The following is a 24567-nucleotide window of genomic DNA, read 5'->3' on the forward strand; positions in this document are numbered from 1 at the left end:
CTACCTTGAAATATTGTGTCCCTTGTGTGGTGGCAAATGTGCACAGCACTGACACCCCATTCGTGTAAATGTATTATTTACATGAATGTGGTGTCAAATTAAAGAGTGTGTCCTTTAAACAAAGTAATCTTTTTCTTGGTTTTCGTGCTGTCCGTTTGTTGGAAATGTGTGAGAAAATAAATATTTTTTTTGTCTGAGTAAACAACAGAAGCATTCTATAATTGTACTGGGTCCTTATGGATTAATCAGAATAAATATTTTAAAAATACAATTAAATTATACACTGCAGGCCAGTTCTGCAGACACGGATTAAACCTAGTCTACTGTAGGACAAAGAAATCTAAAAAAAAGTTTTTTTAGTCCTAGACCAGGCTTAATCTGTGTCTGTGAATATATGTCTATATATATGTGTATATATGTCTATGTCTATAAGTGCATTATGCATAGTCTTTTTCAGTAGATTGCAATTTGTAGAGGCCCCTTTTCTTTTAGGTTATTGCATTAGGTCTAATGGAGTAGGTGGATTAAATTGCACTCCTCGGTTATATCATCTGCAAGAAATTAGACAATATAAAAATTTTACACACACATCCTGAGTATTTCTGGAATGCCATGTCTCACTTCACATCTAGTTTTCCCACTGTTGGCCAATATATTTAACAAACCAGTCTGTAAATAATGTGTTACTAAAAAAAAAAAAGTATATTTTTTTTCATCACTCTTTGCATTTGTTTTAAATCATGTATCTTTTTTTTAATAGTTGACCATCTTTAAAATAAATGTTACCCAATGCAACGTAACTGAACTAGTTTATTTTGAAGGTTTATTCATTAAAACACGACAGTGACGTCAGCGTTTGTGCTGCTAGCAGAATACCAGTGGTGAAACATCTATGGTTTCTAGCATAACCCCCTGAACTTAAATCGAGGAAGTCAGTTTGAAGCCTAATGACAGGTCAGTTCCTGCAACCCATAAAATGTTCCCCACTTCGCTATATTGTAACATCTTGTTATATGAAAATATGATCACGACATCTTTCATTCACATCTTTCATGTCATATTACCAAACAAATTCTGTTAGTTTGTCTGTCTTGATTTGTAACATACTAAGTATTCATAAACGGAAAAGGGTCCGAGCTTCCGCCTTGACAACTGGTCAGAACAGGCTTCTTCAAACCATTAGCTATATTTATTAGAATTAAAATAAAGTTAGTTATATATTTAATTAAATCTTATAATTCACTGTCGATGATTTCTGTGCCTTGAACGGTAGACTATACCTTCCGGCAGCTCGACGGTCCTAGCGCGGCGCAGGGAACGGGTCAGCCTGTTTAGCTGTACGTTAAGCTGCTCCATCGCCCGTTCCATCATAGGTTTACCAACAACCTGGGAGAAAACCGAGGATGTAAAGCCTCGAGCGCTATTATTTTAAAAGATTGCTTAGGTCTTGGATGTCATCCATCTAGCCACAGAAAAATGAAACGATTCAACGTTAACATTAGGCTGCTATTTCTTTCCTCGCTCTCCCTCGTCTGATTCATTCAGCAACATTCCTAGTCGTTGACTTCCTGTTTTCATCACGTCCAACGATGATGCCGGCTGGGTACTGTAGTTTTCAATCGCAGATTTGCGTGGACGTCATTAAATATATATTGTCTAATTAATCCTTTTTATTTTGTCAGAATGTATTATGTTTTAATCATAAGTCTGTTTGTGAATGTTCCCACAGGTGGTTTTCTATAGCTTACTTACTAATTTGAAGTGAACTGGGTCTCCATCACCATTCCAGTTTGCACAAGACTGGCCCAAACTGCTTTGTTATGCATAGCACCCTACTAATCAAATGGTTTCCTACCGCCCATGCAATCATATTCTGAACATTTCAACATAAGGCAAACTCAGGCAAATCATTATTAGAAATTGATAATTTCAGATAATTAATTTTTAATGAAAATTATAAACTGCATCATTGTATTGTATACCTTTTGTAAATCCTTTGTTGACCCCAAGTTCACATCTAACTTGCAGAAGCCCAGTAAAAATGACCAACCCAGACTTTCAGCCTTCTCTTCAAGGCAATGGTAATATGGTTGTCCTAAAGAAAGGGTACACAACACTGACTCTCATACCACTTATAACTAATATTCACAAACCAAACACTGACTCTCATGCTACCTATAACTTATATTCACAAACCAAACACTGATTCTCATGCTACCTATATCTTATATTCACAAACCAAACACTGTGACCAAGGTGAAATAAGGAACCCTGGGAGAAATCACAAAAGCAAGCCATCCCAAAAAAAGGTATGCTAAATCTAATTGTACTTTACTCAACAAATACAACATACAGTACCCTCTGTAAGTTTTGGAGAAATAAACAATTTAGTAGGACTATTCTCCAAAAGCTGAAATTCCAGAAATAGAAATTATAATACAGTTGCCACATACAATGACTATTCGTACTAAATGTGCTTCTGTGAACATGTCATTCAAATTACATTAATTACACATCAATGCATATAAACAATGTATTCTTACCACTTTCCGTGCATTTAATATTTTCATGGCTGTGCATACTAAATTTTATATTAAACTTTTTAAAACTTGGGTCAGGATTTCATGTAATAGTTGTGTAATACACCATAACATTATTTTGTTATTTTGTCTTGTCTTCCAGTACACGAAAAACAAAAAACAGCCATGAAACGCCTTTGCCAGGACAACAAAATGCCACTCTTCACAGTGACAGATGCAAGTGCTAGCAACCTATCAAGTCTTTTTGAATTGTTTTGAATGTAACTTGTTACTTTTTCTTCGATGAGTGTTGACATGATGGAAGGTAAAATATTTTATTTCTAATGGCATGACCCTGGTATCATATTAAAGAGCAGTTTGTGCTGTTTAAAACAAAAAACATTTGTCACTGTAATTTATCTTTTGTTTTGCGATATTTCTCTTTGTTTGAACTGTTTAAGAAATTCACAGAAATCTACAACAGCATTCTAGAATTGTGTGGGGTTCTAAAGGGTTAAAATGTAAACTATGCATGTAAATTCAGTTTGGCCACAAAGTAGTGCCATATGGGCATATATGGTGCATATACACTCACCTAAAGGATTATTAGGAACACCATACTAATACTGTGTTTTACCCCCTTTGGCCTTCAGAACTGTCTTAATTCAACGTGGCATTGATTCAACAAGGTGCTGAAAGCATTCTTTAGAAATGTTGGCCCATATTGATAGGATAGAATGTTGCAGTTGATGGAGATTTGTGGGATGCACATCCAGGGCACGAAGCTCCCGTTCCACCACATCCCAAAGATGCTCTATTGGGTTGAGATCTGGTGACTGTGGGGGCCATTTCAGTACAGTGAACTCATTGTCATCTTCAAGAAAACAATTTGAAATGATTCGAGCTTTGTGACATGGTGCATTATCCTGCTGGAAGTAGCCATCAGAGGATGGGTACATGGTGGTCATAAAGGGCTGGACATGGTCAGAAACAATGCTCAGGTAGGCAGTGGCATTTAAACGATGCCCAATTGGCACTAAGGGGCCTAAAGTGTGCCAAGAAAACATCCCACACACCATTACACCACCACCACCAGCCTGCACAGTGGTAACAAGGCATGATGGATCCATGTTCTCATTCTGTTTACGCCAAATTCTGACTCTACCATCTGAATGTTTCAACAGAAATCAAGACTCATCAGACCAGGCAACATTCTTCCAGTCTTCAACTATCCAATTTTGGTGAGCTCGTGCAAATTGTAGCCTCTTTTTCCTATTTGTAGTGGAGATGAGTGGTACCCGGTGGGGTCTTCTGCTGTTGTAGCCCATCCGCCTCAAGGTTGTGCTTGTTGTGGCTTCACAAATGCTTTGCTGCATACCTCGGTTGTAACGAGTGGTTATTTCAGTCAAAGTTGCTCTTCTATCAGCTTGAATCAGTCGGCCCATTCTCCTCTGACCTCTAGCATCAACAAGGCATTTTAGCCCACAGGACTGCCGCATACTGGATGTTTTTCCCTTTTCACACCATTCTTTGTAAACCCTAGAAATGGTTGTGCCTGAAAATCCCAGTAACTGAGCAGATTGTGAAATACTCAGACCGGCCTGTCTGGCACCAACAACCATGCCACGCTCAAAATTGCTTAAATCACCTTTCTTTCCCATTCTGACATTCAGTTTGGAGTTCAGGAGATTGTCTTGACCAGGACCACACCCCTAAATGCATTGAAGCAACTGCCATGTGATTGGTTGATTAGATCATTGCATTAATGAGAAATTGAACAGGTGTTCCTAATAATCCTTTAGGTGAGTGTAGATCTCTCATTGCAGTGGTGCAATAAGGCCAGTAGTAGCGAAATGCTGAAACACACTCAATGTGTCTGTTCAGGGAAAGGTGGTGAACCAGAGACATGCTATGTAAGTGGGAAAAACTGCAAAATCGGCAGTGTATCAAATAGCTGTTTTCCCCACTGTATCTCCATATTCTAATGATTGGTTTCTTTTATTTAGAAGACACCCTGTCACCCTGAAGATTGTTCTATCCATTGGTTTCTTGAGCTGCGCAGAATAATGCGTTGAGAACATAACTTTGTATATAAACGCAAAACTGATAGATTTTTTTTACTTGTGATGCCAAGGAATTTCTTTCTTGCAATTTGTTTTCTAAGAAATTTCAGATTTATATTTAAAAGTCCGATACAGTTTATTAACCCTAACCCAAAATAATTGTGGATTAACTTCTTTAAAATAACTTGGGGTTGTTTGTGTAACCTAGCTTCTTCCAGTGTGCAATTGGAATTGGAAGCTAAATTATAACAGTTGCTGTCACAACACAAAATCACAGTTGATCAGACTGAGAAAAGTAGAGTTTGTGATAGATAGTTCAGAGAGGAAAATCTAGGAAAAATTGTGTATTGCCTTTGAGTGATATAAGCCACTATAGTATAATAGCAATAATAACAATGATCACACACTTGTATAGTCATAGACGTGAAAAGTAACATAAGTGTACAAACACCAACATTCATAAAATGTACAAATGTATACTCAATATATAAATAATAGAATACATGTAAATGTCACAAAGAATAAAAAGTTTGAAAAAAGAAAAATCCTCAGAGGGAGATCAAATACTGAATTTTGGTGTTTGTTATGATAATTCCTGAAAGGTTAAATGTCAAATCAAGCTGAACCTAACAAATGTATTCTACAACATCCACATGAACAGGATTAAAAAGTACACCAGCTAAAAATTCTCAATAACAACCACTACAAGACATACTGAGATGTGAAAATAAAGAGTTTTGGTTTTCAAATATTATAATGTATACACATTTTTCAAACAGTTTCAATTTATTCTAGCATAACAAACCAGGCTTTGTATCGAGTTACAGAATAGGTAGGTGGTTGTTATAGGTTGATGACAGCTGCTTACACCTCCTCTATTGCTGCTGTGGGCAAGTGAGGTTTCTTAACAGGAGAGTCTGGTTCAGAGTCTAGAAAGACATCATCTTCCATAGTTTCTTCAATGGGCTTCATTATTTTGGATGCCATTGAGGCAGGAGATTTCTCTGGAAAGAAAGACACATCTGTAAGCTTAATAATATAGTTTTGTGTGTTTGTTTTTATGCGTGCTGGTATGATAAAAGATTTTGAGCTAATGTTAGTGTAACACAAATTCGTTTAGAGCTCAATTAGCTCTAAAAAGATTAAAAAGAAATGTCAGGGAAATATACATTTGTTGGGGGTGAATTCCTTCTTTGGACAAGATATATTTTTATAAATCATGCACCAAATATATAGATTTTTGAGAAGCAAACCAAAATCATCTGCCGGCTTGTAATGGCCCACTGATCCCTCACCAATAACACAAAACAGGTTGTGGGTTGAATTTCCAATGGGGAGCCAGTATGAAATAAATATAAATACAATGTTCTTGTCACAACTCAGCGCTTCTCTTCCCCTAAATATTGAACTGTCCAAACAGACACTCCTTCCCCCTGTTAATGTCCCAGATGGTTTACTCTGTCTCCGCCCTCCTGTTTGCACCACACCAACTCATCATCTGCCATTGTCTCACTGATTCCTGCACACCTGTGTCTTGTTAGCCATCATGATGCCTGTGTATTTTTACCCCTGATCTCCCTGTGTCCCACACAAAGTCTTGTCTGTTCTTAGAAGCAGTTCTGAGCGTTTACATATCTTGAGGAATTCACTGGTTTGATTGATTACTTGCCTGCCTTGTGGACTACGATTCTTGGATTTCCCTGACACAGAGCTTGTCCCTGTTTGACCTGTTTCTGGAATGCAGGTGCTGGTCATATAATTAGAATATCATCACAAAGTTGATTTATTTCAATAATTCCATTCAAAAAGTGAAACTTGTATAATGTATACATTCATTCCACACAGACTGATATATTTCAAGTGTTTATTTCTTTACATTTTGATGATAACTGACAACTAATGAAAGCCCCAAATTCAGTATCTCAGAAAATTTGAATATTGTGAAAAGGTTCAATATTGAAGACACCTGGTGCCACACTCTAATCAGCTAATTAACTCAAAACACCTGCAAAGGCCTTTAAATGGTCTCTCAGTCTAGTTCTGTAGGCTACACAATCATGGGGAAGACTGCTGACTTGACAGCTGTCCAAAAGACAAACATTGAAACCTTGCACAAGGAGGGCAAGACACAAAAGGTCATAGCTAAAGAGGCTGGCTGTTCACAGAGCTGTGTCCAAGCACATTAGTAGAGAGGCGAAGGGAAGGAAAAGATATGGTAGAGAAAAGTGTACAAGCAATAGGGATAACCGCACCCTGGAGAGGATTGTGAAACAAAACCCATTCCAAAATGTGGGGGAGATTCACAAAGAGTGGACTACAGCTGGAGTCAGTGCTTCAAGAACCACCACACACAGACGTATGCAAGACATGGGTTTCAGCTGTCGCATTCTTTGTGTCAAGCCACTCTTGAACAAGACACAGCATCAGAAGCGTCTCGCCTGGGCTAAAGACAAAAAGTCTGGAGGAAGTGAGGAGAGGCACAGAATCCACGTTGCTTGAAGTCCAGTGTAAAGTTTCCACAGTCAGTGATGGTTTGGGGTGCCATGTCATCTGCTGGTGTTGGTCCACTGTGTTTTCTGAGGTCCAAGGTCAACACAGCCGTCTACCAGGAAGTTTTAGAGCACTTCATGCTTCCTGCTGCTGACCAACTTTATGGAGATGCAGATTTCATTTTCCAACAGGACTTGGCACCTGCACAGTGCCAAAGCTACCAGTACCTGGTTTAAAGACTATGGTATCCCTGTTCTTAATTGGCCAGCAAACTCGCCTGACCTTAACCCTATAGAAAATCTATGGGGTATTGTGAAGAGGAAGATGTGATACGCCAGACCCAACAATGCAGAAGAGCTGAAGGCCACTATCAGAGCAACCTGGGCTCTCATAACACCTGAGCAGTGCCACAGACTGATCGACTCCATGCCATGCCGCATTGCTGGAGTAATTCAGGCAAAAGGAGCCCCAACTAAGTATTGACTGCTGTACATGCTCATACTTTTCATGTTCATACTTTTCATTTGGCCAACATTTCTAAAAATATTTTTTTTGTATTGGTCTTAAGTAATTTTCTAATTTTCAGAGATACTGAATTGGTGATTTTCATTAGTTGTCAGTTATTATCATCACAATTAAAAGAAATAAACATTTGAAATATATCAGTATGTGTGCAATGAATGAATATAATATACACGTTTCACTTTTTGAATGAAATTACAGACATAAATCAACTTTTTGATGATATTCTAATTATATGACCAGCACCTGTACCTGATTTTGGATTGCCCTTTCTGGAAAATAAACTCTGCAAATAGGTCTTATTCCTCTTGTTACAGTGCTCCACAAATTTTGGCACCCATGGTAAATATGAGCAAAACGGAGTGTGGAAAAAACATCATTCATTGAATAAATAATCAATAATCATGCATGATTACATAATGGTGTCATATGAAAAAATATTAAGTGTACATTATACTTCACTAAGATTACCCGTGATTATAACACAAAGGAATGAGGGTGATAATAAAGCCCTTTTAATATTGCAAGTGATGTGGACTGTGTGTGTTTCTGCTTTATTCAGCCTTTGCTTTTCTATGATGCACCTGTTGATTTGCAGGTGTGCAAAAGCTTGGTACTTTCAAGCCATGACTATGGGAAAGACCAGAGAATACAGTAATCATTTGCAAAAACATTTGTTGAGCTGCACAAATCAGGAAATGGCTATAAGAAAATAGCTCAATGGTTGAAAATTCCCATTTCTAATATCAGGGCAATTATTAAGATGTTTAAAGCAAATGGAGATGTTAACATTTAGCCTGGAATAGGACGTATGTCTATCTTGACCCAACGCAGTGAGGAAGATGGTCAAAACCGACCAAAGAATCTCCAAGGATCACAGCTGATGTTAGTTGGGTCTTGAGGTCAGAAAGTCTCCAAAACCACAATCAGATGTCACCTACATAACCACACATCAAGTTCAAGTTTCATTGTTGCCATTAAAAAGCCTTTGCTGTCATCAAAGGGCCCTGGACAACTTGTTAGGATACATGGTAGGGCCCAGGACAACTTGTTAGGATACATGGTAGGGCCCAGGACAACTTGTTAGGATACATGGTAGGGCCCAGGACAACTTGTTAGGATACATGGTAGGGCCCAGGACAACTTGTTAGGATACATGGTAGGGCCCAGGACAACTTGTTAGGATACATGGTAGGGCCCAGGACAACTTGTTAGGATACATGGTAGGGCCCAGGACAACTTGTTAGGATACATGGTAGGGCCCAGGACAACTTGTTAGGATACATGGTAGGGCCCAGGACAACTTGTTAGGATACATGGTAGGGCCCAGGACAACTTGTTAGGATACATGGTAGGGCCCAGGACAACTTGTTAGGATACATGGTAGGGCCCAGGACAACTTGTTAGGATACATGGTAGGGCCCAGGACAACTTGTTAGGAAACCTGACTGCCTCTGCCAGGAAAATTAAACTGAGCCGTAGTGGGATCTTTTAGCAAGACAATGATCCAAAGCACACCTAGTTAGAAAGACGTGTTGGCATCGAGTAATTGTCTCTGGTCTCCTCCCAGCTAGGGGGATTGATGACAGCAGACTCACACAACTCAATGGCTGTCTGGAAACAGTTCTGCCCATTGCATGAGGTAGAGTTTGTAGATAACTGGCACTCTTTTGGGGACTCTCCCAGAAATAGGGCCAGGCCTGATCTGCTGATGAGTAACAGACTCCATCCTAGCTGGAGTGGTGCTCTTTTTTTATCTAGGAACATTGACAGGAGTCTCACTCCTATTGCCTCACCATGAGATAGGATGCAGGTCAGCCTGATAACATAGTGGAGTCTGACGATTGCATATTCAGAATAGCTAGCATAGTTTTCCCTATTGAGATTGTGGTTCGATCCAGGCCGACAAAAATAAAACAAGGGAGTGTTAACAATAGCAACCATATTAAGATAAAGCCTTCCTCCATTTCGGTAATTAATAAAAATTACTGTAAAAAAGACATTTGTCAAAGGAAAGTGCAGTAAATTAATTAATCACTGATCATAAACTGGATATAATTGGACTGTGTGAAACCTGGCTAAAGCCTGATGAATTTACTGCCCTAAAAAGGCCTTTCCTGCTGGCTACACTAGTGATCAAATACCCCATGGGAGTGTGGAGTTGCTAACATTCATGACACATTTATGACACAACACTTAAACACATCACTGGGTTTCAGTCCTTTGAAGTTTTACTCATGAAAGCTAACCAGGCTAATAAATCATATACTGTATAATAGTTACTATTTACAGGCCCCCTCGGCTGTATACAATGTTCCTCAGTGAGTTTCCAGAATTCTTATCTTTACCTAGTAGTCATGGCAGACACCTTTAAGAGTGTGCTCCTAATCTCAGCTTGTTATCTGTATAAAAAACAACTGGGAGCCAGAAATCTTTTTGATTGAGAGGGGATGAAATACTTATTTCACTCATTAAAATGCAAATCAATTTATAACATTTTTGATATGCGTTTTTCTGGATTTCTTTGTTGATTTCATTTTAAGTTTAGACGGATTCTGATAAATGGAGACAAGAAACCTGGTCAGTTTGGTGCTACCCATACATGTAAATGCACCATTCCGAGTAGAAAGGAGATCTCAGAGGACATCAGGAATAAGGTAGAGAGAGCATTTCAGTCTGGGAAGGGCTGTACAAACATCTCAAAAAGATTTAAGCTCCGTCATTCAACTGTGAAGCTAATTATTTAAAAATGGAGAGCATTTAACATGACAAGAACACGGCCTAGAAGTGGACGTCTTTCCAAAATATCCCCAAGAGCCACAAGAAAAATAATAAATTAGGTAAATGCCAACGCAAACATAACATCTAGAGATTTGCTGACTTCTTTTGCTGCATCTCAGGTTACATTTGCATGCTTCAACACTAGGACTGAATTGAAAAGGCATTCATGGGAGTGTTGCTAGGAAGAAGCCTCTGCTGTCAAAAAAGAACACAACTGCTTGTCTTAATTTTGCCAGAGACCACCTGGACATACCTGAAGGTTTCTGGAAGTGCTGAACTGACCTTCTAGGTTACAATAAAACATTTGCCAAAAACACTCCCTATCACCAGAAGAACCTTAGTGAAACATAATGGTGAGAAGGTTTTTGTTTGTGTCCTTTTATTTGGAATTTATTTATAATTCTTCATAACGATGAGGTTCAGAAAAGGATTTTACATGTTTAATTTAATATTTCATACAAATACAACAAAGATCCTTGTAGGACTCACAAACTTTCAAGCAGCACTGTGTAATATACCCACACTTACAGAAAAGATACGATGGTGAGTGACTAACGAAAAAAAAAACAGAATGCCTCATGATTTAAATATACGAAGACTATTTACCTAACAGTGGTCCACTTTGGATACAAATGTTGTTACTATTTAAAGACTGCATTGGGAGACGTATTTATTTTTCTGACTTTCCAGACATGCCAATAGCTTTATGGTGTTAGAAACGGTCCAAAAATCACAATCATAAAACCGGAATGTCAGGGCAGAACGTCTTAATTTGCATGAGTCCAAGATGCCGTCTTTGGTACTGTAGGTGTTACATGTTGTCAAATAATCAAAAGATTTACAGTATTTTACGCCAGAATACATAGGAGGCGGTCAATGATCATGTAATCATCAGTCTACTATACAGTTTATACATCCTCCAATCATATACGTGCATTGTATGTTCCAACCTACCTATGGTCTTGTATAGTGTCCACTGTTGTTGGCTCCACACCCAGGATGTATGGACAGGTTGTATCACAAGTCCTGCCATTGATCTTTGTGAAGCTTCAGTCAGCACTTTCATGCATTATGTCAATACGTCCATGTGTTGTGTCAAAACTATTTTCATTACTTTTCATGCCCATTATCTCATAATGGGAGTTGGTAAGACTTACGATGTGTGGAGCCTCCACGGTGGATCTGGTTCAGGATGTCGTCAGTGTCACTAGTGCTGCCCATGCTGTTCCTCATCTGCATCATAGAGAGCTGAGAGCACAGGCTGGGCTGATGGTCCATTTTTTTTGCTGCCTGTTCATGTATTCAGTGACACTGTTATTGTCATCGCTGTTGTCATCGGTATCACTACCAACATCATCATCAGCTTTAACACTATTGTTACCATAATGTTTTACATAATCATCATTGTTTTAATCTAAGGAGACAATTCAGTGACTCAGTTTCTGATATCAACACAGGCTAGACCAACCTTGTCACTGAGTGTTGGGTCGTTGAGAGAGTATAGCTTGTTGGTGATGTCTTTTCCAATTAGGTACTTGAACACTTCATTCAGGAAGGAGTCAGACTCCAAGAAGTAGGTGAGCCTTTCTCTGGACCAGCAGAGAAACTTACAGTTTTCCTCCGCCATGATGGTCACCTGCAAATTAATCAGTAATGCACAGTTTTTCATAGCAGCAAACATGGCCTAACATTACCTATTCATGGTATGAGCTTTAAGATTGATATCTGGTAAATTGGGTTAAATGAAAAAAAATAACTGCAATTTAATTTAAGCTTGTAGTTACCTGGAACTTTTCCCCTCTATGCATCTGAGTTGATCTGAACTCAGGGGAGTCAATAAAGGCGTTTGTGTATATGTTATGAAGAAAATGACCTCGATAGGACACCTTCATTCTGTCACACACAAATGTGTAGTCAGCATGGATTATCATGATGGATCAAATGCACACAAATATAACAAATACTGCTAACCGTGATTATACAGGGAATACTGGGGATGGAATAATGTCATAGAAAGTTGACAGGGAGTTACAGTGGGTCTAGAAAGTCACCACCCCCTTTGAAAATGTTCAGCATTTTTTACCTGAAATGTCTGAAATGAAAACACCTGAAATCAGACATAATCCAGCTCTATTTACAAATAGTAAACAAGTGAGGAAAACAAACTGATCATCAATTAAAAGAATTATAACAGTAAAATACCTTATATGGATAAGTGTACATAGAATTGTTATTGCAAACTTGCACCACCCAGATCTTGCACAGATCAGACCATCTCTCCAAAGTGGATGACCGGGCAAGGAGGCTGTTCAGAGAGGCTACAAAAAACCCAATTGCAATTTTGAAGGAGCTTCAGGACATTATAACACAGACAGTCAATGTGATGGTCAATGTGATGTGATGTGACGGTCAATGTGTGCATGTGACCACAATATCACTACCGCACCCCTAATCTGGTCTCTATGGGGGGGACAAGAAAAAAAAAAACACCCCTCAAAATAGGCGATAGATTATTTGAGCTTTACCAAAAAGCACATGGTAGATTCCAAGGGCAACAAAAAGTGAAAATGTTCAAAGGGGGTGGTGACTTTCTGTACCCACCGTGTGTCAGAGTGATACTTACTTTCCTTTGAGGAGGATGCTAAGGCGCTCGTCCACAGAGGTCTTATCCTCAGCTGCATACACCTGTCCTTTCTTCAGGCACTGGATGGTGCAGAACTGGCCCGTCAGTCTCTGGAATAGGGCTTCACGCACATGGAGAGGCTCGAACATCCGCTTGTACACTGATTTCAGCTCCCTGTCTATCTTTATCTGACAGAAGACATGGCATGGCTACAGGTCATACATTATGATAAAACGGCATGGCTACAGGTCATACAAAAAAAACGGCATCTGAAGTGTTATGGATGATTGAAGTGCTGCTCCCTGTTCCTGCCCACGAAACAGAGCCTCCGTCTGCTCCTGGTTCACATCCCGAGACAGAGCCTCTATTACTTGTCTTGCGGCTGAAGCCTGTGTCTAGTCTTGCCATCTGTACCTTTTTGGCCCCTCATCACCCCCTATTTAGTTTCCAAAGTTCCCTGTGTCTTTGTTTCTTGCAACGTCTCTTGTTCTTGGGTTTTCTTTGTAATTTTTTTGATTAAACAATGTCTTCAGTTGTTATAGGTACAGTGGGGAGAACTGCCAATTTTGCAGTTTTTCCTACTTACAAAGCATGTAGAGGTCTGTAATTTATTTTACAGGTACACTTCAACTGTGAGAGACGGAATCTAAAACAAAAATCCAGAAAATCCCATTGTAGGATTTTAAATAATTTATTTGCATTTTATTGCATGACATAAGTATTTGATCACCTACCAACCAGTAAGAATTCCGGCTCTCACAGACCTGTTAGTTTTTCTTTAAGAAGCCCTCTCCACTCATTACCTGTATTAACTGCACCTGTTTGAACTCGTTACCTGTATAAAAGACACCTGTCCACACACTCAGTCAAACAGATTCCAACCTCTCCACATTGGCCAAGACCAGAGAGCTGTGCAAGGTACCCCTGCTCAAGCCAGCGCATGAAGTTTGCCAATGACCATCTGGATGATCCAGAGAAGGAATGGGAGAAGGTCATGTGGTCTGATGAGACAAAAATAGAGCTTTTTGGTCTAAACTCCACTCGTCGTGTTTGGAGGAAGAAGAAGGATGAGTACAACCCCAAGAACACCATCCCAACTATGAAGCATGGAGGTGGAAACATCATTCTTTGGGGATGCTTTTCTGCAAAGGGGAAAGGACGATTGCACCGTATTGAGTGGAGGATGGATGGGGTCAATGTATCGCGAGAGCCAACAACCTCCTTCTCTCAGTAAGAGCATTGAAGATGGGTTGTGGCTGGGTCTTCCAGCATGACAACGACCCAAAACACACAGCCACGGCAACTAAGGAGTGGCTCCGTAAGAAGCATCTCAAGGTCCTGGAGTGGCCTAGCCAGTCTCCAGATCTGAATCCAATAGAAAATCTTTGGAGGGAGCTGAAAGTCCATATTGCCCAGCGACAGCCCCGAAACCTGAAGGATCTGAAGAAGGTCTGTATGGAGGAGGGGCCAAAATCCCTGCTGCAGTGTGTGCAAACCTGGTCAAGAACTGCAGGAAACGTATGATCTCTGTAATTGCAAACAAAGGTTTCTATACCAAATATTATGTTCTGCTTTTCTGATGTATCAAATACTTGTGTCATGCAATAAAATGCAAATGAATTACTTAAAAATCATACAATCTGATTTTCTGGATTTTTGTTTTAGATTCCATCACTCACAGTTGAAGAGTACCAATGATACTCTACATGCTTTGTAAGTGGGAAAACCTGCAAAATCGGCAGTGTATCAAATACTTGTTCTCCCCACTGTACGTGTCTACCTCTGGAACCTCACTGCTACTATCCCTCCATTTCAGTGGCACATGCCACCTTGCACCTCCAACTTGCCTTCACTGCACACTTAGAATTGCCATCGTACTTGCATTTTTCAGTTGTTATATACACACACACATGTCTATCTTGGAGACCTCATTACTACTATCTTTGCGCATGCTACCTTTCTTCTTCAATTCGCCTTAATAGCACATTTAGAATTGCCATTTGTACCCACACAACTATCTCTCATGCTATACATGTGTGAAGCAAAGCAATGTATTTTTCTTAACTATTCCAATCTCTGGTTGAATAATGGCCCCCGTTACTGAAATGGATTAGGTAGCCTCCTTCACTCATCGTTAATGATGGTATGCTGGTGACCCCTCCACCAACCCAGCCATTATCATGGTACTTGCTAACAGTCAGTCACAAGAGAATAATTAGTGTGCTTGCTGTAAGCAAACCGAAAGCTGACAAAAATTGAGTCAGTGGGGCCAAATTTTACACTGCCATCATTCAGAAATGTTTCAACTTAGAAACTCCATTCCAGCTTAAAACTACTTTGGTCACTGATCTTAATTAGACCACATGTTTTTACTTTGACACAATGCATACTTTTGGCACCAGAATGATAGAAAATGAAATAGCCATGAATGAAGGAAACACACTTCACCATTTGGTATATTTAATGTTACAACCACGTTTCCAAATAAGTTGGGACGCTGTGTAAAATGTAAACAAAAACAGAATGCAATGATGTGCAAATCATTTAAAACCCCATATTCAATAGAAAAGAATACAAAGACAACATTTCAAATGTTGAAACTGAGAAGTGTTATTGTTTCTTGAAAAATATTTTCCCACTTTGACTTTGATGTGTGATGGCAAAATTTCCAGATGCCAGTAACAAGTTTAAAAAAAGTTGGGAGAGGGGCAACAAAAGACTGGAAAGGTTGTGTAATGCAAAAATAAAACCTGGTTTTATCTATACTAATTAAGTTAATTGGCAACAGATCAGTAACATGATTGGGTACAAAAAGAGCATCCCAGTGAGGATGTCTTTCAAAAGATGGGGAGGTGTTCACCACTCTGTGAAAGACTGTGCAGGCACATAGTGCAACAATTTAAGAATAATGTTTCCCAACATAAAGCTGCAAAGAGTTTGGGTCTCTCATCATCTATGGTATATATTATCATTAAAAGATTTAGAGAATCCGGAGAAATCTCTGTACGCAAAGGACAAGGATGAAAACCAATATTGGATGGCTGTGATCTTCGGGCCCTCAGGCACCACTGCATTAAAAACAGACACGAATCACTGCATGGACTCAGGATCACTGTCTGTGAACACAGTACATCGCTGCATCAACAAATGCAAGTTAAAACTCTACCATGCAAAAAATAAACTATATATAAACAAGACCTTGAAACGCCACAGCCTTCTCTGGGCCTGAGCTCGTTTAAGATGAACTGAGGCTAAGTGGAAAACTGTCCAGTGGTCTGACAAATGAAAATTGTATTATTTTTGGGAATCATGGACGCCACGTTATCCTCCGGGCTAAAGAGGAGAGGGACCATCCCGCTTCTTATCAGCACACAGTTCAAAAGCCAGCATCTGTCATTGTATGGGGGTGCATTAGTGCACATGGCATGGATGACTTGCACATCTGTGAAGTCCCCATTAATGCTGAACAGTATATACCGGTACAAGTTTTGGAGCAACATATGCTGCCATCCAGATGATATCTTTTTCAGGGAAGGCCTTGCGTATTTCAGCAAGACAATGCCAAACCAAAATCTGCATGTATTTTAACAGCATGGCTCCGTAATGAAAGAGTTTGGCTGCTAAACTGGTTGCCTGCAGTCCAGACCTGTCACCCATTAAAAATCTGGTGCATTATGAAACAAAATAAAAGACAAAGGAGACCCCGAACTGTTGAGCAGCCTAAATCCTATATCAAGCAAGAATTGGAATACATTTCAAAACTACAGCAATTGGTCTCCTCAGTTCCCAAACATTTAGAAAGTATTGTTAAAAGAAGAGGTGATGTAACACAGTGGTTAAGATGCCCCAGTCCCAACTTTTTTGAAACGTGTTGCAGGCATCAAATTCAAAATGGGATGTATAAATAATATTTCTCAGTTTCAACATTTAATATGATGGCTTTGTACTATTTTCAATTAAATATAGGGATGAATGATTTACACATCATTGCTTCCTGTTTTTATTTGAATTTTACATAGTATACCAACTTTTTGGAAATGGGATTGCAGAAACATGATTAATACCTTAAACTATTCAGACTATTAACCTTTAAACATTCATGTTGACTCATTATACTTTTGTGTCTCTTTGCCGCCAATCAGACAATTGTTCAGCTAGATACTCTTGATTTACATATACTTTTGGCACCAGAATGACAAAAGGCATTAAACTATGTTTGGTGAGGTTTTCAACTGTCGTTGGTAGAGACTTGGTTAATATCTTATACTACTCAGACAGAAATCTTATTAAGCTTTTAAACCCTCCTGTTGATACTCCTTTTTCAAAGTTCCCAAATAATGAAACCTTTATAAGATTGTGTTGTCTTTAATAAGGATACATTTTCTTTAGATTTTCTTTAGAAAATGTAACCTTTTCGAGTATGGCTAATAGTTTGTCTAACTGGACTTGTTGAGTTGGAGAAGAACTCACAGGTCTGCGTTTGTAGACCAGGTAGAAGAAGTGCATGAAGTTGACCACCAGGAAGACCATGTTCCATACCATGACATCCAGATTACACCGGTACAGCGTTGCCCAGGTGATGATCAAACAACATCCTACCAGGGAAAGGAAGAGTAAGGAATGACACATAAGTGGTTATTGGTTGACTTTTTCTCAAACATTGTTTAACAGGAGAAAGCTCCAGTAGTAGTTTTGTGACAATCAATTTTACATTTTATATATTTTAATCCAAATACAAGTATTCACCCCGTTTAACAAAAAATTGCCAGCGTGCTTCAGGTTGTCGTCCCGAAAAAGGAATCTTTACCCCAGTCTGAGGTCCTATGTGCTCAGTATCAGGTTTTTATCAAAAACCTCTCTATATTTTGCACCATTCCCCCATCTCTCAATCCTGACCAGACTCCCAGTAAGGATGGTGTTCCCAGGATGATGTTAGGCTTGTGGCAAAGAAAATTGTGAAGCACCCAAACTACTTTGCAGTATCCACAGTTCAGCCATGGAAGTTTAACTCTTTAGGAGATGCCAGAAGCCTCTTGGTGGCCACCCTGACTAGTGCTCAACTCACACAAATACTCTTTTTGAGGTTCAGACAGATTCAAAGTTGTGCCATATTCTCTACATTCCTTAATAATGGGCTTTACTGTGCTAAAGCAGACATTCAATGCACTGTATCCTACCTCTGATTGGTGCTTTTGATGTATGGATATGCTTTGAATGTTTCTTTTTCATCATGATGCAGTTTTTGTTGAGAATTTTTTGTTGAGTTTTTGTTGAAAACTCTAGGTGTATTTAACTTGAAATAATGTGAAACACATTAAAGGCGCACAGCTGGACTGCATTCAACTAATCATGTAACTAAAGACAATTGGTTGCAGCACAGCTCATTCAGGTGTGTCATAGTAAAATGGGTGAATAATTATATAGCAATTACTTTATATTTGTTATTCATTTTGAAAAATTGCTGATTTTATTTTTCACTTTTTACCATATGGACTTTTTCGTGTTGATCAGTGAAATAAAACTCCTAATTAAATCAATTTTGATTTTATGTTGTAACACAATGTTGTAACAATCAACTGTGGAAAATTCCAAGGGAGTGAATATTTTTGAGAGGCCCTGTATCAGTTAAGACTCTTGGTATAGGTATGCTGCATTAGGAAAGTGGGAAAGGATTCCAGAACTTTTGCTGAGAGGGCAGTTTGACGGATTTAAGCGTGTGCTGCAGAAGTGTGCACTGGAGGCTGCGGCCCAGACCTCTGAACTATCCCAGACCAAGCAGGTACGTTTTTCTAGTTAATTTCTAGTCTAAAATGGCTTCTTAGTGTGATTTTGTATGATTAGGAAGCTATTTAGCCTAGCTAAAGCCAACTTCATAATGTTGCTAGGTGAGGTGACTAGCAGGTTTATATTGGGGGTAAACATACATAAACACCATTTAATCACCTTTTTATTAAATAATTTTTTTTGTTAACTTTTGAGAACGTTAATACTGATCCATAACAACAAACTTCACCCATCCACCTGCATGCCCCAGACTGATGTTAATCAAACCACAGTTTTCAAATTGTATTTTTTGTGAAATTGTTGTCCGGTCCAAATTAACTGTTTTGGGAGGAATTACCTGATTGATAAACTTCCCTATTAATAGATCTGCATGAAAAGCAATCAGATGATACAGTTTAAAAATGTAATATATTTGTTTGTCATAACATGATCGCCCAGAGGAGTTCATAGCTGACCAACATTTTTTAACCACTGCATCCCTGGTGACTTGTATTAGTGTAGAGAAACAACTGTTTTATTTATTAATCAAGTTAAAAGCTATCACTAGCACACACTCTAAAGATGTTGACTAACAGGAATTGCACTATAAGATATAAAGAGTCACATTCTTTACATCAGATCCCAGGAATTTTACTGGGGTCGCTGTCCCTCAGACACCAGTGTGAAAGCAGTCTAGTCTAGTCTTAGCTCAATGACTGTCTTTAAACTGTACAGTTGTTACTATTTCAAATATTTTTGCAGACTGGTATAAATGTTTATTCCATATTTATTTTACTATTCCAAAGCATTTTATTTCTTGAGGGAGAGTGACTAAGTGTAGTGCACATTATGATGGGAAGGTTGTAAAAGTTAGACTGTAATCTTGGCACTGGTTGGCAGTGTGGACGGACCCACCTGTCATCAGCATGAGGCGCAGTAGGATCATGTGCAGGTTAAGAGTGGTGGGGATGACCAGGCCTATGAGCAGAGACAGGTTCCCCAGGTGGAAGAGCAGGTGGTGAGCCTCCTCCCACTCTTCACAGGAGGTCACGTTGGGCTCCATGGTGGTCATCATCAGACTTCCAGCCCTGGGGATAACCCCAAGGTCTGCTGACCACAGGGGGGCTAAGGTAGTGTAGTACAGACTACTGGTCATCTCTGTAGAGGCAGACATACTGATCTAGCCCAGGGGTCACCTAGACAGAGGATTGTGGTTGTTTACAAACTTCTAATGATTTGGGTATACAGGTATACAGGCCATCTGGAGCACTGTGAGAATTCCAATATGCTTGTTAAACTGTGGGTCAGTGGGTCACAGGCCTAATGTAAAACCTTTATAAATATAATCTCCCCACCCACGTCATTTCATTGGGGCAAGGACTAATAAGACAAAAAAGTAAAGTCCCTAGAGTCAAATGCAGCCAAATATTTATAATGAACCAAATGATTTGTTGGTGCACCACAACGCCTGTAACTAGTGCTAGTAGAGTACTGTACAGTATATAATGGAGATGAGGATGCTGCAGCAGAAACAAGTCAGTCTGTGATTGTGAGCCTACTACTAGCATAGTGGGCGATGATGAGGAGGGAGGAAGACTAGGCCATTTTGGGCTATAGCAATAAGGTAATAAACTGTATCTAGCTAGCTACCATAATGCTTGCCAGCCAGTTGATTAATGTAGCTAGCCTACATGCAGGAGATTGTAATTGCAAGCCCAATTCCCAAACTTTTGTAAAATATGTAGCTACTTCACCTTGTGTTCTGAAAAGGTATTCTCTACAATTTGTTTGAGATTAGAATCTTTTTCTGGATATGCAGTGTTAGTTATTTTTTAAGATCTTTGCTTAGGCAGAAAATGTCACAGTCATCATTTATGGGTAATCAAAGAAAAGTAGTGTGGCTTAAAGAAATGCTACTCAAATAATTAAGCCGGGACATGCTTAATTTTTCTTTTAATTTTCGTGGACTGTGCTTTTTGATGAAGTACTGTCAGTGGTTAAATGGGAGGTGGAGAAGCCCTAAACTACAAAAAATTTTCAAAATATAAGGGAAGAATATACATTTAAGGAGATATTTGCTTGAAATAAGTGAAATAATCTGCCAATGGAACAACAAATGACACAAGGTAAAACAAGCACAAATATTTAGGCATAGGAAAATGGCAAGTATCTTGAAATTAGTTGAAACAAACATAAAATAAGGACCAGTTTTCAGTATGCAAACATTATTAATATGCATCTGATGTCTCAATTTTGTTTCAGTGTCTCACTTAAGTTAAAACATTTTCACCTAAAACTTTATATACTAAACAAGGTTTTCAAGGCATTTTTACTCAAACCAAGTGTTATTATCTAATAAAAATGTAGCTTGTTATTATCTAATAAAAATTTAGATTAGACTTTTATGCAATGTATAGTTAAGATATTGGGAAGCCTTTACAAAAATACAATCATATTTCCATACTGTATATTGGCTACTCATTTAAAAGTCTGTATTATCATATCTGTGCTACATATAAATATTCTCAGAATAAAACAGATTCAATCATGATATTTACATTTGATTGTTGGAAAAATATTCTTGTTGTCAACCCTGCTTCAACCGTTCATCCAGTGTTAATAGCATACACTGGGAACCCAAAAAATGTATTAATTTAAACAATTATCTTTTTTTAAATGTAATGACATTCATTAGGGCAATGAATCATTGGTATCATTGGCCATTATTAGGCCAAATACAATTGTAATCGCAACTGATGCGTACACCCTTGCTATATGTACACTATCGGTCAAAGGTTTTAGAACACCCCCGTTTTTTAGGAGAGTCAACAGCTTGTGTGAAAAGCAACTCACAGGACAACTGTTTCAAGCACTGCTTAACACTGGTCGAAGTAAGCAAGACTCAGTTTCAACTGTGAAGAGAGGCCTTCGAGCTGCAGGTTTGTCAGGTTGAGTGGCAGTAAGAAAGCCCCTGCTAAGTTGGCAAAATTAGAAAAAGAGGCTTGCCTGGGCCATGAAGAATCGCTAGTGAACTGCTGAAGCCTGGAAGAAAGTCTTATGGTGATGGTGGAAATCTGTGGTTCATTACGCAGGGTTTTTGTACGCCATCGAGTAGTCAAAAAACTGTCAAACATAGAGCAGGAAGCATGATGGACTGGGGCTCTTTTGCTGGAATCTGACTCAGTGACTAGCACAGAAAGAGTGGCACCCTGAACCAAAACAGCTACAGTGGGGAGAACAAGTACTTGATACACTGCCGATTTTGCATGTTTTCCCACTTACAAAGCATGTAGAAGTCGGTAATTTTTATCATAGGTACTCTTCAACTGTGAGTGACGGAATCTAAAAAAAGGTGATAACTTCGATTAGTCAAATGTTTTTATTACCAGAAGTGACCAGCAGTCTATATTTCGGTCTTTATATCTCTGACTTTGGCACATTTTTGTGATCTCCTTGGAGACTAAGCATGCTCACCGTGTTCAAGTGAATCCACATATTTTCATGCAATAACAGTGGTCTAATTGCCAATAGGTAATTTGCATTGTCATTATTTTTCACAGGGCTGTTAATTAATGCTCAACAATATTTGATTTATTGCATGTGCTCTCTGTTGCCCTTGACCCACATATATTGCTACATTTTAACAAGAGAACAATATTTTTAAAACAATATTCAAGAATGACACATAATACTGTATATATTGATTAGCTAATGTGATTTCCGTCTGATATTACTGCAGGTGTATTTCACACAACCAGAGTTGCTTATTATCACCTGGCTCTTGTTGGAACCCAATTCAACCCCTGAGTATTATGCTTTCAAATACTTTACTGTGTAGATTAGTAGTAAGCACTTGTTTGACAGTGTGAAGAAATCCAGTCATTTGAGCAGCCACACAGTGTTCTGTGTATCTGTTAGTATTTAAGTAAGTACGCCATGTGATTATGGCATGTTTAATCATAATTGAAGGAGTAGGGCTTAAATTGTTTTGCTGGTGGGTAGCTATATGCATTGGCGAGTGGGGGATTGTTAGTGGTTGGGGACTTGGGGTGCTGGACTGGTTTGTGTCAAAGTCAAGGGATGTTTTTTTTGGTCCGACTAATCCCTCTGTACAAGTTATAAATTAATTGCTGTATTGTTATATAAAATAGATATTAAAATATCAACAAAATGTTATAGAAAATGTATCCTTTGTTTATGTAAAACATGTACAAATGTCATTTGCAGTCACTTGAAATCAACTGAAGTAATTTAGCTTACCTTTCAAGCTGCACCTTCAGCTGTTTTTCTAGGATTTCCTTGAAGATTTATTTGTTGATTACTGCAGAGATAGCCATGCCCCACAAGGAGTTAACAAAAGATCTATGTGATCTTATAGTTGAAAGGTACAGATCAGGAGAGGGGTATAAAATAACTTTGAAAGCAGTACCCTGTATCATGGAACACTTGAGAAGGCCATCACTAGGTAGAGGTAATTACCACCAGGACATTGCAATGATCAGGGCCTCCTTCCAAAATTGTTGTTTTTTTGAGAAATTATCCATTTGCTCCTAACTTAAATATTATTAGTTACAACATCTTATTAAAGGTGATGTAAAAATGTCTTACATGATTTACTTCTACATAAACAAAAGCTGCATTATCAATAAGGGTGTAGGTAGCTTTCCATTTAAGTTGTATTTCTGATGGATAGAGGGAATTCTTGCATTTGACCATTGAATTCACAACGCTCATAGCGTATTTATATGATTGTCAATGACTGCAGTATCAATTTCCCCTAGGTTGCATCAGATCTTCCTAAAGAGATTACTGTTTTTTCAAATGTTTATTTTGTGTAATTGGAATACAATGTGGTTTTGTAGGTCTAATATAACCAACAGTTATCAAGATAGTCAACAAATTAAATATTGTAACTTGGGAACTCATTACACGTCATAGAGCACTTGAGTGACACTGAAATGTTGAAAAAACGGTTTGATTGCCATTGCATCGTAGACTAAGAAATCCTTTGTAATGTATAATACGAAATTACTAAACTGTGCTTGCAGAAAGAAACGGAACAACCTACAAAGAGAACTATCCTAGTTAGTTTGAGCGTTCACTTACCTTTACACGCTGACTCGAAGTCAGAGAATAGAGACAGATATTTAACCTACAGATCTGACAGCAATCAACGAAACCCGTCGCTGGAAAGAAAAAGAAAACAATGGACAAGTATTGAGGAGCTATACTTGTCCATATAAATGCAGGGTCCTCGCGAGTTGGTGGCTGCACAGTGTGAGTCGCACATTCCAGTGAGCTGACATGCATTGACTAAAATGGGCAAGGGACGAGAGCAGTCAAACACTACGCCGCTGCTGTGTACCTGCAATGTCCACATTAACCAACAGGGGGAGGTAGAGTTTCCCTTTAAAAATATATAGAGTAAATATAGTACCTTGACCACTAGGCTAATCCAACCGGCCGAGTGAATCGTGTTACGTCTTTCAAAATGTACATTTAGACAAAATGTAAACTGTGTTCCCCTTTCACTCCAGTGGTGAGCTGCTCGATGAGTTTGGTGAGCGGAATGAAGAAATGCACGAAATGTTTTAGGCTCTAATGAACCTTATTCAAGATACAATCCCTGCATGACTACATTGAATTGTAAATGTTTGAACCAAAATGTGATTTATGAGAAAACACTTTATAAATGACTAACTGGTTAACACCATAGGGATGACCTACAGCAGTGTCTCCCAACCTTTTTCAGTTACTGTACCCCAAAAATGTTTTTGCAATGCTTTCAGTACCCCCTCATGTTAAT

General features: G+C 38.7%; 2 protein-coding genes across 7 annotated transcripts in view; both read right to left on the reverse strand.

The window, feature by feature from the left end:
- hace1 (HECT domain and ankyrin repeat containing E3 ubiquitin protein ligase 1) overlaps positions 1-2032 on the reverse strand; it is a 35869-nt gene extending 33837 nt beyond the window's left edge. For all 3 annotated transcript variants that reach the window (XM_020041412.2, XM_010898996.4, XM_020041413.2), the window contains exon 1: positions 1281-2032. In XM_020041412.2, the coding sequence (XP_019896971.2) occupies positions 1281-1371 (91 nt within the window). In that variant the 5' untranslated portion in view covers positions 1372-2032. The remainder of the gene's footprint in view (positions 1-1280) is intronic.
- Positions 2033-4913: 2881 nt separating this feature from the next.
- On the reverse strand, positions 4914-24553 carry bves (blood vessel epicardial substance). Of its 4 annotated transcripts, none has more exons than XM_010898997.5 (9): positions 23868-24552; positions 23022-23082; positions 19677-19957; positions 17469-17593; positions 12999-13186; positions 12160-12268; positions 11844-12011; positions 11533-11665; positions 4914-5586 (listed from the first exon to the last, which is right to left on the reverse strand). In XM_010898997.5, exons 3-9 carry the CDS (start codon positions 19933-19935, stop codon positions 5447-5449), a joined length of 1122 nt encoding a protein of 373 aa, XP_010897299.1. In that variant the 5' UTR covers positions 19936-19957; positions 23022-23082; positions 23868-24552; the 3' UTR covers positions 4914-5446. The 4 variants fall into 4 exon arrangements, with proteins under 4 accessions (XP_010897299.1, XP_019897097.1, XP_010897301.1 ...); XM_020041538.3 differs by having other exon boundaries at positions 23022-23132; XM_010898999.5 differs by lacking the exon at positions 23022-23082 and having other exon boundaries at positions 23868-24553.
- Positions 24554-24567: the final 14 nt, after the last annotated feature.

This window comes from Esox lucius, chromosome 20 (genome assembly GCF_011004845.1).
Source record: "Esox lucius isolate fEsoLuc1 chromosome 20, fEsoLuc1.pri, whole genome shotgun sequence".
Taxonomy (NCBI): Eukaryota; Metazoa; Chordata; class Actinopteri; order Esociformes; family Esocidae; genus Esox; species Esox lucius.